Here is a 17,905-nt window from a genome sequence, read left to right as displayed (position 1 = left end):
GCACGTGCGTAGGTGAGAGTAAGGGCGTGCAGGAGAGCGCTGGCGCATAGGCGAGCGTTGGCGTGCAGGTGGGCGCAGGGCGCGTAGGAGATCATGGGCGCAGGGCGCGTAGAAGATCATGGGCGCAGGGCGCGTAGGCACAGGAGGGCGCTGGCGCGCAGGAGAGTGCAAGCGCGCTGGCACGTGAGCGACCCTGGGGGTGTGAGCGCAGGTGAAGTGGCCGCGTGGCGCAGGAGAGCGCAGACATGCAGGTGAACGTTGGCGCACATGAGTCTGCTGCCTTCTGTGAGGGCGAGCAGGTGAAGGGGCGCGCCGAAGCGCTGTAGAGTGACGAGTAGTTTGACGAGCTAATGGTGAGCACTGAAGGTCTGTCGGATGGCGAGCTGCAGGGCGATGTCGCGCAGCTGCGCACTTTGGTAGAGCTACAGTAGGCTCTACCGGTGACAGGAATGGTGATGGTAGGTCGGCAGGTCTGGAGGATGGATGGTCGGAGTGCCCTATGTAAGGGCAACCATCCACCGAAGGGTATTGCAAACGGTCGGCAGAGAGGTCCAGGACCGAAGTCACAAGACTGGTTGCAGGAGCAGTGATGATTGATGTATGAAGATCTGAATGCAGCAGAGGCTCCTCTGCAGGGGACTGCAGCGACGACAAGAGACCTCTAAGGCGAAGGGGAAGGCGTGCCCTCCGACGGATGCACCCTCTGGGAGCCGTTGGATCAGCAAGCTGACCATGTGCCGCAGCAGTCCTCCGAAGAGGAGTCTCTATGTAAACTCTCCCGAGGGGGAGAAACACTTGCAGGAGAGACAGACGAACTTAATTTCCTCCTCGGAGGATGATCAGAAACGGGGGAAACTAAGTCAGCAGCAACCGCTGTAGAGTCTGGAGTGGCAGAGGATATGGATGAAACCACATGAGACACCTCTGACACAACCATGTCGACAAGGATCAGGGGATCTACCTCTGACGGCGACGATGACTGCTTAACAGAAGCACCCATGCGGATGAACTGCAGCAAGGCTTCCTTTGAGGGCGGACCCGTAAGCCCCAAGGAAGACCAAATCTGTAAGAGGGGAGTTAGTGACAAGGCCTCACCCGGGGGGGGAGAGATGGAGCTGCTTCACTAGGGGAAGCAACATCATCTCTCGAGAACCGGGGTTGGCCATAATAACTTGGTCTACGCTACTACTCAATGGTTTCTCGTAAGAGACCGAACGAGTAGGAGCTTCGGAGGAGGGTTGGGAGACGGAAGAAGAGGCCTTGGGTTTTTCTTCCTTTAAAGAAATCTTTGAAGAAGAAATCTCCCGCTTGGATTTCTTCCGTCGGCGCGCAAACCTCTCCCCCTGGTAGGAAGACCACTCCCGACACTCATTGCACTTATTAACACTATCACACTGTTGACCTCTGCATGAAGGGCAAAGGGTGTGAGGATCAGTCTCCACCGCCGACATATGTGTCCCACAAGGGCAGCCGGACATTCCAGGGCAGGTGTGCATGGTCGCAGAAGTCAACTTCACACACGCACACTAAGAGAAAAAGAAAAAACAAAAGTCATTAATAGCTGCCAATATTCGGCGAGGATGAAGAGCGGCAACGTCCGTTCACCATCCGAGCCGAAAGCAAAGTGAGCTCAATCACAGGTGTGTGAGGGGGGAGCGGTAGAAAGCTACCCTCCCTACCCCCTGCTAACTAGCGGTGTGGGTAGTTAACCCTCATTAAAAATTAATGGCTCGTCATTTCAGCTACGCCGAAAGTAATACCCCTATTAAAAAGCGTGGTTTGTATTTCAGTTACGGAACAAAGTCTGTTTACATCCTCATGCCATTTATATGAGGGAGGAGCTAGCTCACCATAAGGCCTCTGCTGAGCTGTCATCTTTCTTGGCAGTGATCAAGTCGTCTCTTGGGAACTGTTGAAAGAGGGCGGTGCCCTCTATCCCAGACGAGGATATGAGTGCTTGGTCTCTACGCGACAGCCGATAACAGGAGCATTATCACTTGGGTATGATCTTGACACGTACCACTCAGTGCTGAGTATACCGTCCTCACGTACACTTGGAGGGATCATTGGAAACACAGCTAAGTTGTTGATCTTTTTCGGGCAAAGTGCTGTAGCCGCATTCAGTCTAGGGCACTACATTCAGTGCAAGAATAAAGTTATGGGGAAATAACTAAAGATCAAACTTCCCTTCTAAAAATTTCTTGCACACAATGATTTGCCAACATTTATCTGCAATAAAAAGCAAAAGATTAAAGCAGTCTGAAGTACGTCTGTACTATCCTGTGGCTGAAGGCAAAGTGGGAGCAGAGTGGCCAATCCGGTCTGTGGGACTTAGCCACCACCCGCCAGCAAAGTACTGCCACCTCTTCAAGTTTTAACATCCATATCCAGCTTCAGTGAAAGCGTACTATTAAGGGACGTTGGACTATATTCTAGTATGAATAAAATACAACATGGAGTTAGGCAAACAACGTGGCTACCATGCAAGGGAGATGAAAGAAATAAATAGACTAAGAATTCAATTGGATAAACCTTGAGGTACTTGTTATTAACTGCATGATCTTGAGGTAATTGCTATTAAGTGCATGATTTTCTCATTCACTAAAAGCCTCGGCCTAAGGAAAGGAAAGAAAACAGGAAATTTTGTAGTTTTAGGTAGACGGGTATTAAACCAAGCTTTAAGTAAGAAGCACAATGAACATTGAGTTGTTCCATAGAAATAAAATGGAAACTAACACAATAAATCATACCATTCACTATCTACCTCAACGTCTTCTCCTAAAATCATTAATGAAATTACCATGAAGAGGGTATCAGCACTGCTGTTTACCAAAGCCTGAGTAATGCACTATAAAATGCTCTACCAAAAGTAATGTCACAATGAACTGCTACTATATACAATATATTTGTGCATGAGGGGTGTATGCTCAGAGTAAGTTATTCATTGAATATTAAAGGTGACATGATTTTAAAGATGTTCAGCCATCACTGACAGGAAATGCTGTTTTCATCTCGTTGTAGTAAGACAGTTTAGAGTATAGGAATTATAATATAAATTCCATTACCTACAGTTTGTACTCCTATTACTCTCTTAGGCTATGAAGTCTAAACATTTTTACAATTATAAAGGGAAATAACAGCACCATTTATGTGTTATTCATATAAACAATAAATTAACAAAATAATGATTTTACAACAATTATTTACAGTTTTGTCTTTAACATGAACCAAAATAGTCCCTGTAAAGTAGAAGTCAGTACTGAAAATTCTAAAAAATATAAATATACTGTACAATGCTACATAATAAGTACAACTCTACTTGTTCAAAAAAAAAGAAAAATATTTCTTCTATGTATTATAATAATTTAAATGTGATAAACTTACGTTCTCCTCCATGATGCACAAAGGACCAAGGTTATGAAATTTGTAATTACTTGAGGATATTCATGCATTAACATAGGCATCCAAGAAGTTCCTGAAGAAAAGCAAACATATATAATGAACTGCCAAACAGTACTTCTGAATATTGTTTAAATTCTCTACACATACATCGAAACGAGTATCATAATTAGTGAAGTATGGCAATATGGTAAGTAAACAAAAATTTTATATTTGTCATTAACTGGAAACTATTTTGTCAGAACGAATTGTAGTAAACTCAACATCACAGATGAGGATGATGATGGATGCTGACCAGCAACTGTCCTATGAAAAATGGAGAAAAAAAATATTTAAACCATTTTTAAGCTCAATTATGAGCAAGCATTAATATTAAATAAAATGAGGACTATACTCCTACGCAAGACAGACGGCTTTTTTTTTTTTTTTTTTACTATAAAGAGAACGCAGTAAGGCTGAAATGTGAAGACGTAAATAAAATTTAATTGTATAATTTTCTGTTATGTACATGAGTTTTTTATCTACTTTTAACAAACTATAACTTCATAGAAAGTCAGCTTTATTATACAGTAGTCAAATATTGCAGTGGTTTAAAACAACGAATAAAATTTAAAGATATCTTCTCCAACATAACACTACACCATAAGAGACTAGAAAAACTTAAAATGTGTCCACAAGAGAGGTCCTGGCTAAGTTTACAAGCCTTTGAACAGTTTTACCTTATGATTGTTTGAGGACTATTTGTAAAGGAATGAAGTACTGTAATCTGTTTTCTATTCAGAAACTAAGTCTGGCACAAGAATTAATCACTAAACTTTCACAAATAACCTAAAAACTGGCACTTGTACAATGTTTTTTGTGCTCCTTAAATGGAATAATATTTTAAATCTTAATGTTAACAAATTTAGGTATTCTATACCCCAATGGATAAATTACAAATAAAATTATCAAATGTAAGGTTACTTGACAAGACCCCATATTATATCTCGACATCAAACAAAGAATTCTTGAATATGGAACTTGGTTCCAAATCTTAATTGGTTAAACCAAAACCACAATACTGTACTGTACTTATAAATTAGCAGAAATTTGTAGCCTTTGGATATACTAAACACTTTAGTTTTTAGTTTCAGGGGTGTTCCAGAAGCCTTGAATTATATGCTAGAAAAATAAATATTTTGGTGACAAACATTTTTTATTACAGTGCTCTAATACCTCTGTTTAGAAGTAGCTCCGAATAAGTGATAACATAACTTATTTCTTCAAGTACTCCACCATTCTTGCATTGACCATCTTTTCCAAGATTTGACATCAAGGATTTCAATCCAACTGGTCAATAGTTTTCTGCTAAAAACTTACCCTTATTTGGTTTTAAAAAGGCTAAAATAATGGCTAGGCTAGTTTCCAGTCTGTTGGGTAACTATGATCGTGTCATACTCTGTTAATAATACTTAAATTAAATAATTCAGTGCTAAAGGGTACATTTTTACCTACTACATATGGAATTTCATCAGAGCCAGGGGCTCTATCATTGCAAGTAACAAGTGCAGGACCAAAATGTCCTGATATAGGCAATCTGTGTGATTGCCTATATCAGCAGAGGTCGTCAACAGTGTCTGTGGTTCACCATGGGATCCGGGATCCAGGAGTATGGGAAACATTATTTATGTTATTCATTATTTTCTTGGGAGGAAGTGAATAATGATATAAATGAATAAAACATGGTTTCCTTGATAAATCACTTACATGAAGACGAAACACACGAAGGCTCGACTGATCACAGGTCTTCTCGGCACCCTTCCCTATTACCAAAGGCTCAACCATCCGCAATTTACAATTCCAAGAATAAGGAAGCCAGTCCTTACACCCCAACATCGTCAGGTTATCAAATTCAATTTTAGAACCCAAACGGAGAAAACACAAGACTTCTCCAGTTCCTAGATTAGGTTCGAGGTGGCCAATTGGAAATGTCCCTGCCTGGTGATCTCCCCGACTGGGATTCAAGTCCCACTCAAATTTGGTAGTTCTTGCAGTGTTTGCAACCTCACCATACTTGTGAGATAAGGAGGGGGATTTGGGGGGAGCTTATTGGACTACCTGCTGAGTCATCAACAGCCATTGCCTGGCCCTCCCTGGTCCTAGCTTGGGTGGAGAGGGGTTCTGGGCACTGATCATATGTATATTGTATATGGTCAGTCTCTAAGGCTATCCTGCTTTATAGGGCATTGTCACTGTCCCTTGCCTCTGCCATTCATAAGCAGCCTTTAAACCTTAAACCCTTTACAGAAGTAGTGCCCAGTACACTTTGGACCCAACCACACCCAATGTTGGACCAGCTCTTACAAAAGCCATGAATCAGGAAACAGAATCGACATTCATCAAGGAGAAAGGAGACCTGACACGTTGCTCATCTGACGTGCTGACCACCTCAGAACTATCGACATATGGTCATACTCACCTCCAAATATCTCGTCAACTAAGGCCTAGAAGGATTACCTGATACAGATCGATCCACTGAACCCTCCCTAAGTCTTTGCTTAGAAAGTATTTTCTTAGCTCAAGTGGTCTAAGGTTTACATGGACCTGTCTCGCTGAGAGACCAATTCGTACATTAGTCACATAAGTCAGTCAGGACACAATTCACTCCCTACATTTAACACACAAAGAATGGCTATCACATCCAATTTCATGACTTCTCTACGCCTTGCTGCAAGATGTACAAGGAGAAGGTCAATTCAAAATCAAAGGACAGTTGATCTGGTCTATGCTGGTGAAGAACTTTAAGTCCAAATCCCGGTCCAATTCTTCTTTACTGTGAATGCTGTACTCCAGGAAGTTGGATAATTCTGAATGGTGCTTATTATTAAGAATCAAGCTTCCAAGCTGAATCAAATGCAAAACCCACAAGAGACAAACCGAATGTCTACTCACACCGGCAGTAAAATCAGAAGGGGTTTCCCTGGTGATAAGAAGGAAATCAAACATGTCCTGAGTGCTTTTGGTCACCTTACATTGCCCTACTATCGCTCGACTGAAAATTTAAGCCAGCAGATCACTAGTCAGAAAAGACTGCAACCAAAACAAATGTGGCGGCTTGATGACTAGCAAAAAACTTCTTTCTCACCATTATCCCTATGTCAAGAGGTTGGTTGCCTGATACGCCCTCTCCAATGCCTTTATCAAAGGCATTCTCTTCCACCATACCTCTTCTCAACACCATCCTTCAACTTATTTTACCATCTATAGTAATTTTCTGCCTCCCTCTTGATCGTCTCCCATTACCAGGTTTCAACAGGGGAATCATTTGTTGGTGCATACCAAACTATAATACTTATATTGCACTGCTTTGATTTAAATTTTGCAAGTATCATTCTACTATTTACAGCTCTACATTCCGTTAATGCTTTTCTTCTCTTGGTGTCGTTATCATTCCTACCCCTTCCCTTCCAACTCCATCTGTTTCTCCTGAGTAGATATATGCATTGCCTTGGTATAAGGGCCAAGATATCCAAACTGTATTTCAAAAATTCATTCTCCATTTCCTGTAACTTCCCAATCTGATTCATGATTGTAACATTTATATTTCCAATTTTCAATTTTTCTTTAGATTTATAAACCAGGGGATTCTTATCCCCCACTACGCCTGGGACTGGGGGCCATTCTGTCATTTCTGCTTTCCATACACTGACTAAAACCATAGATTCATTGGCTAAATTCATTAAAGGATAACCAGTTCCTTGTGATGCGCAGTCTCTATCTAACTAAGGCAAGTGACCCTTGCCAGTCTATACTAATTCAAGTAAGATCAACTGCCAGGCATCATGAGTAGTAGCCGTAGAGACAGTTTGTCTATTGCCTTAAAACTAATCCGTCACCCTGCTGCCAGTGACTTCATCGAGATTTAGGGAGGCATTTCCTCCACACCCAAAGTTCTCATTACTCAACCAGGTTGTTCATCTGCTTATGTAACCATTGGCAAGCATTGGATTGCTAAGATATACCGCCTAGCATGGAAATATACTGCCTATCACGGAATCAATAAATTATTATAAAAATGTAAAGAAAGATGTAATTCTAGTTCTCATTTAGTATTGAAGCTTTCAATCCCACCGAGAAATTTAGACTTATTTAAATTTAACACTGATAAATTACCAAATCTTCTTCTAGGTTAAGATTTAATCTTCTTCCTTGAGGACAACAATAATGCTAATAAATTAATTACTTTAGGTACAGGTTTGTACGCTGGTTTACTAAAAAAAAGTTGTTTGTGGGTAACATGTAAAAAGTATAGTATTCTTGAAATACAATACAGTACTCTTCTTTGCAGATTCTATAGTAAGAGTTATTTTTAGTCTTATTCTTACAAAATTAGTGTTTTGTGATTGAGAATTATTCATTATCAAATTTCTCATTAATATTTTCTATTTTATAAATATGCATAAACTTCAAGTATGTGCTCTATGCTTAGGGCAGTTTCTGAGGTGTAAAAACATTCATTGATTTCTTCCCATATTTTGGATCCTGTTTTGGATGTTAGTAAGACTGATAAGTTAATTTCTTAAACGGGTACGAGGACTCAAGTGATGCTTTGAGGTACCTTTCTAGTGAAAGCTAAGTTTCATATATTAAGTTTCAAAAGCTTTAACAGCCTTAGAGTTTTCTCCTTTAAGGAATTCCTTTTGTACGAGAAGCAAAACATCTGGATTCTATTCTAATAGACATTCCAGAGGAGTAGTCAACTGGAATCGGTCTTACCAGAGAACGCTAAAATGTTCCATTCCTGCAAATACTAATAGGACAAAAACTTTCCCCCTTTCATCATGAATGGGAGAGCCTCCTAATCTTCGGGTGCTAGCTGTAGTCAAAGAAGGTTACAAGATTCCTTCAACTTCCAATCTACCTGCTTTAAGGAAACAATGTAATTTCCAAGTTATCTAGCAAATACTGTACAACAAAGGCATGTATTTCGAAACTAGGAATTGTGAAACTTCTGGAAAAAGATGAGATAAAAGAGGTCTCGAACTCTGCTTCGGGCTTTTACAAAAGGTTACTCGTAGTCCAAAAAGCATTAAAGGGATGGGGGCTAGTTCTAGATGCCTCAGACCTCAACAAATTTACATTTCTCACAAAGTTTCCTATAAAAATACCCTTGACAGTTCTGGAAGAAATAAAGGAAGGAGATTAGAAGTGTTCAATAAACGTCACAGATACATATTTTCACACTCCTATTAATCTTTCGAGGTATCTTTGTTTCATCAACGGGTCAAAATTTAACCAATTCAAGTGCCTGTACGTCTAGAAATTTGGAAGTGGTTAGGTGGACTGAATGTAGACATGTTTGCAACACCAGTGGATAAAGTTTAGGTTAGGGGCCATGAAATTAGGACCGTCTCAGCACCTCTAACCTTTAAAAGATAAATTTATGTTAATTATATCTTAGAACATTGCTCTTTGGAGATTTCCTTCAGCTTTAGTACAGAATACTCTATACAGAAGACATAAGTCAAATGTCCACCTTGAACATTTAAAATACTCGAAGGCCAGGTTACAACAATCCAAGAGAGGACGGGGGACTTGAATTCCTCATTTTGATAGTTCTTATTAATTCTTTCTACACATAGCACTATGGATGTAATAGATCCTACACCAAGCCAGAAAGTGCAATCCACAACCATAGTAACAATATTTCAATAAGTTTCATGATCCCTTATAAGCTTCTGAATCTTGAGTACAGTAGTATTCTTACATCACTCTACATATTCTCATAATGAAACAGGCTTTGGATCAAATTACTTTTAAGGAAATACGAAACTCTCCTACCTAAATAGCTATCCAAGATATTGTCAAAGCAGTGGGTTTGTAATGAAATAAATATCTCATTAAACCAGAATGTTAAAATATCAAATGTTCACTTTACAGGAAATGTATCCTATTGCTGAGATTAAAACAGTTAGCCACTAAAGTTGAGGTGGATCCTGGATGCATACTTCAGAAGGTGGAAATTGAAATGTAGATTCTGTAGAGTACCTAGAGGACTGCAAAGACTCTCTATAAGGCTATTATAAAATACAGTAAAGCATTTGTACATAAAGAGTAACTACTTAACATTAAATCACTACTCCATGGTATAACATCCTCCTACTTCTTCTTCTTTTTCGCTCATTAATGGCAGAGGCAAGGGACAGTGACATTGCCCTACCATGCAGGGAAATGCCCTAGAGACTGACCATATATACATATAAGTGCCCAAGCCCTGCTCCACCCAAGCTAAGACCAGGGAGGGCCTGGAAAAGGCTGCTGATGACTCCCCCAAACCCCCTATCCTTAGCTCACAAAGATGGTTAGGTTGCAGCGACTAAAGGAACTAACTAGTTTGAGCGGGACTCGAACTCCAGTCTGGTGATAACCAGGCAAAGACGTTACCACATAGACAACCACAATCCTCTATATTGGGCATCAAACAAGAGTGAACTATGCAAAATTGGTCCTAAATAATTTTGAACTGTACTGCAACACATTCAATGTAGCAGAACACTACCCAAAGCCAAAGACAATTATTAGCAAACCAACATCAACTATCATACAGTATTCTAAATGCAAAGTTTTCACTGTTTTCTACTTACATTTCATTTGTGTCCATGCCAAAATAACAGCATTCATAAATAGAAGATCTAATAATCTTTATTCAACTCTTCGAAGTCTTCTCGCTAGTTTTTTCTTCAGTTTTTGATTCATCCTTTTTCCCACTCGGCAATTGGTTTAGGTACAATGGAGCATTCATTGGGCTAAAGCTCAACATAGCTCTAGTGACCTTTTGCTCACCTGGTATCACAAGAAGGAATGTTCGGAAATAAGTGAGCATTTTCTCTGAAAAATACAAGGAATACTTAATCAAGTGATTTAATTCAGAAAATAAATTAATTACAAAATGCTTAAAAATAAAAATAAAACTCTTTAGAGAAAGAACTACACTCTTCTACAACACTGAAAGGGTTGAATCTAGTCAGTATAAGATTCAACTATAAAATCAATCACGTCCATACAACCTATAGTCTACAATTAAAAAACATACTGTACATAATCTACTGGAATAAAATAGTATCTTTAGCTATATTGCTATTCATCACTTATTCACTCCAGATATTAGCTTATAATAGACACTAAATATTTTGGTATCAAGTAATGTCTTAGGTAGTCTAAAAAATATAACTGTAGTAATTATAATACTGTAATAGTTCAACTAGAACACCAAATTAATAGCAACTATCAAATGGCCGACTCAATATTATTTTCCTAAATAACTTGTTTACTCTGAAAGAGGTGGCTAGAGAAAAAGCACCTGCAGTGTTCAATAGCTAAAATGAAGACATACTCCCCTTACAGAATGCTTACACATCAACTGTTTCATATACATACAGACAAAGCTCATATTCACTGCTTCAACCATCCTACACAGACTCCATTACCATGTACCACTTCATACTTTTTAGTTAAAAAAAACCTTTCATTCAAGCATCTCTTTTATAAATAAAAAACTAGCCAGCAATATATTTTGTTACGTTTCTTCCTTCTTTTCGAAACTTTTAAACTTGCTTTTCACCCACCTAGCATCCCTCTAACAATATTTATTACAAAGTAAGTTAGCAATTAAAAAATACAAATCAATGCTCTTGGTTAGCCTATTCTTTTAGTTCATTCAACATAATTCAGTAAAAAATTAGAACAGTACACAGTATTGTACTGTATTTTCATAATACAGTACTTGAAATACAACTCAATAAAAAATACATCTTGTCAAACCAATCATACCAAAATAAATTAATAAATTATAAAAACATGTACAGTACTATCTAACATAAAAAATATAATTACCAGCTACTCCTGTATCAATCTTGTATTCATATGATACCTTCTTGGCAGTCCATAACTGAGGGTCTTGTTGGTGTTTGCTTATGGCCTCCATAGCATCTCGAAGGGTAATCTTGCCATAGGGAACTTTCTATATGAACAAATAAAGGATATAAAAACAACATCCTAAGTAAAAATATCTAAAACTATATGCTATTTGCAATTTCTTTTTATCAGATATGGTAATTGAAATACTCTTTTTACTTTAATTTTGTAATGTAAGAATAAATACAGTAAGACAAATTTGGAATAATTTGTATTTTTCCTAACTATACAGCACAAACCTAAATCTCTTTACATAGGAGTACCATTTTGACAGTAGCAGAAACCAGCCATTAAAGCTTTTGTAGGATGTAACTACCCTAGCGGAGGAGGGTAGAGGGAGTAGACTAAGCAGCCGGCTCACACCAGCACTAGAAAACAATAATCTCTTTGCAATTGCAACAGGACTTCTGGGGAAAGGTGATGGCAGGACCAGTATGTGTAAAGAACTTCAGGTTTGTATAGTTAGGAAAAATACAAATTATTCAAAATTTTTCACTTGTTCGGACACTATATACAAACCTTACGTTCTTTACATAGGAGACTCGTCTCATGGTGGGTGGAAGTCCATAAAATCAACTGGCTGGAAACTGTTCTAGGATGTCCCTCTGTGCTATGCACGAGCTGTTTAGAGGGAACCGTAACACCTCATGATCCTAAAGGATGACGGCCTGGGAAATCAGTGCTAGCGTAAAATTTAGGAATGGGACTTGCCCAGGTAAGCTTAAATTTGGAGAGAAGCTCCTCAGTTCCCCTAGACATCGACAGACTCCACCTCGCTAGGAGGATAGGGGCATAACAAATATATCAACATATATTAAGATGCACAAAGGGCATGGTATTTATCTGCAGTCAGAGGAGGACAGCTTGCAGAGTTCCTCGGATGCTGAGCCCCAAGAAAGGGTAGGATGAGATAGGAAGTAGCCAGTCCCTCACACATTCATACTAGACTTACAAGTAACATCTGCCCTCAACCAACTGCTAATTGTCCTACAAGGGAGCCGAGGTGTTCTGACCACATTTTGTGCAGCCATTACAAAACTTTGGGTAAAATTATCCAAGTTGCTGTGGGTTATGTCTTGCAGGTAGTAGGCGGTGGCCACTGTCTGCCACTTCCACATGGCCGCTTCTAACATCTGCGTCATAGAGAAGTTATAGTATTTTGAATGTCAGGAATGTGTTGACATTCCTGGCTACGTCAGCAAGGGGATGATGACGGGAAGACGAGAAGCCCGTCTGCGAGGAAATAATATCCTCTCCGATTCATCAGAAAATTGAATGGGCTCTAAGCTACCTAGTCGGCTGACTGCCCAGCAGGATAGCTAACAAGTTCCAATGAGAGGAACCAGTCACCTTGACTCTCAAGCGTAAGGTCAATTTCCTCTGTTAGTCCCGAGAGATTGTCTAGCACATCAACATCTCAAGTTGATTGATATCGAGGCGTGGAACTGTGTACAACCACTTACTCTGTAGGAGGAGGAAATCCTGTCCTCCAATGGGAGTTGGCCGTGTAAGTATGCTTACAGATCAGTAATACCAGAGTAGCTAGTATTCCATGGAGGAAGATGGAATTACAGGGAATTCACCTTAGTGATTGCTGTCAAATAAGAGACTGGTCGCTAACAATAGATTACCCACAACTTCTTTTTAAAGGCACGATCGAGACGTATCTTCAATCCATCAGTGGACAGGTAAAATCTGCATAAGTCCATCTATGTTACCAGTAACACAGACAGGCGAGGTGGGACAAACCCACGGGCACAGCAGAAAAGATTTGTTCCATCCGTTGATTGGTGAACATTGATAAATGTTTGCTATCAAGATTTTTTTCTAGGGCCTAGATCCCTTAAAAATGACAAATAAGTTAGTATTCTTTGCTTCCAATTGGCAAGACTAGCATAAGTTCCAAATGTTCCCTCTCAGGGGACAGATTCGTTTATGCAAAGTTTCAGAGTCTATTTATTTTAAACACAAAGATGGCCAATCCCAAAGTTAATTAGGAACTGGCTGGAAAGAAGGAAGAGTCTGCTCGAGGGTAAACTACTAATGTCTGGTTACGAAGGTAGGGGGGTCAGGCATAACCTGACTTCCCATAAGGAATATAAACATTGAAAAAAAATTATTTATTGGAAGGAAGTTCTAATTGTATGATTGTACCTATTTCTTCACGGCAGAAAAGATTGCTTACCCACAAGCGGTTGCGCAAGCCTACTTTCTTTGCCTCCGGGAAAGTGTTGGAAAATGACCCTGAGCCTGCTTGCGGGAATAATGTATGTGCGACGAATCGTCACATTACTGTATTGTCCAAAGAAATTGATTGTCAACTAGCTGTAGCTTTGTTCCATGTTCATGAGCGTGTATGCATCTATAAAAGGTATATAAAGCTAGCGCAGCAATCAAACTTACAATGGTATTACATGCCTGCCTGCCCACCTTGTAGGACTGGACAAGCATCTCCGTAAGTGAATACTTGCTCACTGTGGTTCGTAAACATAAGCAGAAGCTGACATTATTCCTTGGGATTAGAGGCTTGCAAAAAAAAACCGTACAAGGATATTTCTCACTAAACCATTGTGGGTGCTACAAAGAGCTTTCCTTTCCGTAGGGAAACAAGCCCAAGAAAGTAATCCGCAAGGATTACTTTTCACCAAACTCGGCGTCTATCAAGACTCGTTGTGCCCCAGTGGCTCAATGATGGCATGTGGTTTCTGCGAGTGATCGGCAGTACTGTATACTGTATTTGCGGAAATAACCCTGAGGTTTTATCTTGGTGAGCCCTCATGCACAACTGAAAGAGTTCTTTTCAGCCTTTATGGGGAGATAGTGAACGTGTGTAATTGTGTAAACCTTCTCAAGGAAAGGAGTTTCCAATGAAGAAGTGTAGTTTTACATGTAAGGGTTTTGTTGACCCAGGCTGCAAAGACCACAAACACAAGGTAGATTTGTCCCACCTCTCTAGCGAGCGCTGGAAAGCGCCAGCAAATGCTAGCGAGCGCTGGTGAGTATCAGTAAGCACTAGTGAAGGCCTGCGAGCCTTGGCGACCGCTGGCAATCACTCATGAGCACCAGCGACCGCTAGCAATTGCTCATGAGCGCCAGCAAATGCTGGCGAGGAGATATCTGACTACATTATTACCTGCAAGGATGGGTACATAAAAAGTGAGTAAGTGCGCACTATTTTGGTAGCGTGCATTTGAGTCGACAACAAGCTGAAGCTCTGCATGCTACCGAAGTAACGTATGCTTGAGTCAACAGTCAGCTGAAGCTCCATCTGAGGCAACAGAAAGCTGAAGCTCTGCAAAGTAGCACACACTTGAGGCAACAGTAAGCTGAAGCTATGCAGCTATCGAAGTAGCACGCTGGCGAGTAGGGTCTTACAAACTCGCCAAGGGTACTAAAGCAAGCAACCCGAGTTGCTCGCAGAGCTTAGTCAGGCAGAAATGCTCACCCACCCACCTTACTGGAGCTCAGTGGGTGTGTGCGCAACACTGCACATGACTTCTCTGCAAAACTAAGGTGTTTGCAAAGTACAGTACTTGAATGTTCATATCACCTACCCGCAGGGGTTGGTGAGTAGCCTTATGTCGTCCCCTTGGAAGGGAACGAATAAGGCTGTGCTGGACTTGAAGAACAGCCATTTCTCCCTAAAAGAGGTAGAAAGCATGAGGCACAGGTCCTGAAGGAACTGGCTTCACAAAGCTCTAAGAGCTTTATTGTGCCCAAAGACACGATGTCAACAATAACCCGGAAGTTTTAAATCTTACATGACTTTGCAATAGGGGAGGTGGCGGTCAGCAGTTTGGAAGTTGAGAACAACTTGTATTGTACCCTGAGGGTACAGCGGCGATGAGCAGGAACTGCAAGCAGTAACCCAACTCCTGCATCGCCAAGCTCCAAAGGGCTTTGCTCTGAAGAGGAAAGGCGGAGCATGGACAAATCCAATTCCCGCTAGAGGAATCCCTCGAGGGGGAAATCACCCAGGCGAAGGCACTCTCTCCCGCGGGCTGGAAAGGTAACCAAGCTCTATTGGCACTGTCGGCAATTCTCTCCACAACCAGGAAGATTGCTGAACAGTGGCTGATGGAGGGTAACTCTCCCTCGAAAGAGAAAGTTGTACAACACCTGGAGGCAGACCTATAAAGGCAGCGTTCTCTGCTTCCCATCAACGAGTTGAGCTCAAGTAGAAGTTTGACACTGAGTGCTGCCAGTGAAACATAGCAGAAGTTAGCTTTTGGGTTCACACTGAAGGGATCACCCCGACTAGAACACCTCAAAGGGAACTAGTCTGCCACTGCTCTCATTCCTACGCCGAAGCTGCAGAAATGAAGGTGAGCAGAAGCAGAGAGTGCTGCAGCAAACTGAAGCACTCTCAGAATCATTCCTTAATGGGGGAGACACAAAAGCTTCAGAGCAAGGTAGGAGTTGCCATAAGCGGCAACAAAAGACTTTCCTCGGAAGTGGGCGCCGTTGCTTCCCTAAAGGAAGCAACGGAGTTTACATGAACGGGAAGTTCGCCATCCGAAGGGAAAGAAACTTACTTTTTATTGTAAACCGATTAAAAGGTTTTGACGGGAGAGCAAGACTACGTCTTTACTCTACCTAGACAAAATAAAAAGTGATGATTGTTTACTAGTGCTGGTGTGAGCGGGGTAGTTGGTCTCGGGTATGGATCCAAGTACATGAGACTACTTGTGGACAAGTACAAGTACTGAGAAAAAGAATAAGTACAGATACAAGTACAAGTACAGAAGATTTGCCCGCGACTTAAGTCCAAGTACTTGACGATCTACTTAAGTACAGTCCAAGTACAAATACATTTCATCAGATTTTCTATTACTGTATTATCTTTAATATGTTTGATTTAAAATTGGTAGCAAATATCTAATGAAACTTTGCATGCAAATATATATTGGAGAGAAAATTTGTTGTTAAACTGTAGCAGTCTTTATAAAGAGATGCCTCCCAAAAGGATATCCCCGAGTAGTTCTCACAGGTATGTCCGTGAACCTTAGCCCATAGGGCCGAAAGGAGGTGAAGCAATAGTTATAGGACTAAATGAATAAGTTATCAAAATTGGTCTCCCACAGCTTAAGGTAATAGAATTTTATTTTTCAATTGAATTTTACGATGTTATTCTTTACACTGTAATACAAACATATTTTCACTCCAAGAAAAAAAAAAAAAAAAAAAAGAGGAAGCTGTTCAGAATAATTTAAACAAAATTATGTTGTTCAGAAATACTTTAAACAAAATTATACTTTTCAGAAAAGTTCTAAATAAAATTATACTTTTCAGAAAAGTTCTAAATAAAATTATACTTCTCTTTTGATATGATTAGTACCATTTCTCTATTATCTACCTGTAGGATTTATCATTGCATTTTACAAACATCACACTCAAAACTCTTGCCAGTAAGACATCATCTGTCTGGGCGAAAAATTTTTCCTGCGATAATGAAAATTTTTTCTACTGGGGCAGAAGAAGCAAGGACTGATGGGTAATTTTGAGCCATCTTAGCAAGAGCTGAAAAGCTTTCTCTGTAGTCTTTCCAGTATGCTAGCACATCCCTCTCTTCAGAAATGAATGGCTGACTCAGATATCTTTGAAATTCAATACTAATAGACTCCTGAATCTGCATTACATCTGTTGACTGCTGAACTGAACAGTTTCTTCCTTGTTGGTTCAGTTGAACAAGGTCCTGGTGTACCTTCTGTATAGTCTGTGACATGATCCAAGTTTGCATGAGCTGTAATATCTTTGGACATAAACTGGGTTGTGGTTATGACAGTAGATTCCCCTTTTCCTCTTCTTTAGAAAAACAATTTAATCTAAATCTTGGATCAAGATTGATTGCCATTTCATATATTTTCCTTTCTTCATATACCTGGAAGCGTTCCTGTAATGACCTCTTCAATCCAAAAGCCAAACCATTGTTATACTTAGATTACATTTTCTCTGGGTGAAACTTGAGCCCTTGCACATACGGAATGACTAGGCTAGCGGAAACAGAGTTCTGTCTTTGGGCACAGTCAGTGGTCTCCTCAAATGGCTCATAAAATTCTAGCATGTCATTAAGAATGTTTTTGTCATAAGCTTTGGTGCACCATCCAAACCTTTCTGCAGCATGATATACCACAAGCACACTCCTTGTAGATTGCCTTGAATGTCCCAGAGGTATCCTCTGGTAACCTGAAGTGGCTCATTATGCCCAAGTCCTTAGGTGATGCCATAACGACACTAGCACTGCTATGAATGATGGCAACTGAAAGACTAAACACTACAGTACAAAACTAATCATGATGAATGCAGATACAGAGAGGAAGAGAACAGGTTGCTGTAGGTTCATTCACGAATTGATTGCACGAAAATTGACTGATATTTTGTTGACACACAACAGTAGATGTTGAATAATCTTAATTAAACTTGATAGATCTTTATTATTGACATACATACTTCATTATAACAGAACTCCACATATTATAGTTAAGTTATTGTCACTAATAGTGCATTTTTTTTATATGATTAGTTATACAATACAGCCTACTAAGTATGTAAT

At 40.1% G+C, this 17,905-nt stretch overlaps 1 protein-coding gene across 2 annotated transcripts in view; it reads right to left on the bottom strand.

Moving 5' to 3' along the window:
- Nucleotides 1-3,110: 3,110 nt before the first annotated feature.
- LOC137631557 (NADH dehydrogenase [ubiquinone] 1 alpha subcomplex assembly factor 4) overlaps nt 3,111-17,905 on the bottom strand; it is a 45,417-nt gene continuing 30,622 nt past the window's right edge. Inside the window, exons 5-7 of one of the 2 annotated variants that reach the window (XM_068363368.1) lie at nt 11,272-11,398; nt 10,023-10,266; nt 3,111-3,475 (exon numbers count right to left, since the gene is read on the bottom strand). In XM_068363368.1, coding sequence (XP_068219469.1) covers nt 10,085-10,266; nt 11,272-11,398 — 309 coding nt within the window. In that variant the 3' untranslated portion in view covers nt 3,111-3,475; nt 10,023-10,084. Of the gene's footprint in view, nt 3,706-10,022; nt 10,267-11,271; nt 11,399-17,905 lie in introns of both variants that reach the window. The other variant, XM_068363367.1, reaches the window with a different exon arrangement.

Source organism: Palaemon carinicauda, chromosome 40 (assembly GCF_036898095.1).
Source record: "Palaemon carinicauda isolate YSFRI2023 chromosome 40, ASM3689809v2, whole genome shotgun sequence".
Lineage (NCBI taxonomy): Eukaryota > Metazoa > Arthropoda > Malacostraca > Decapoda > Palaemonidae > Palaemon > Palaemon carinicauda.
This window is presented reverse-complemented; position numbering and strand designations above follow the sequence as displayed.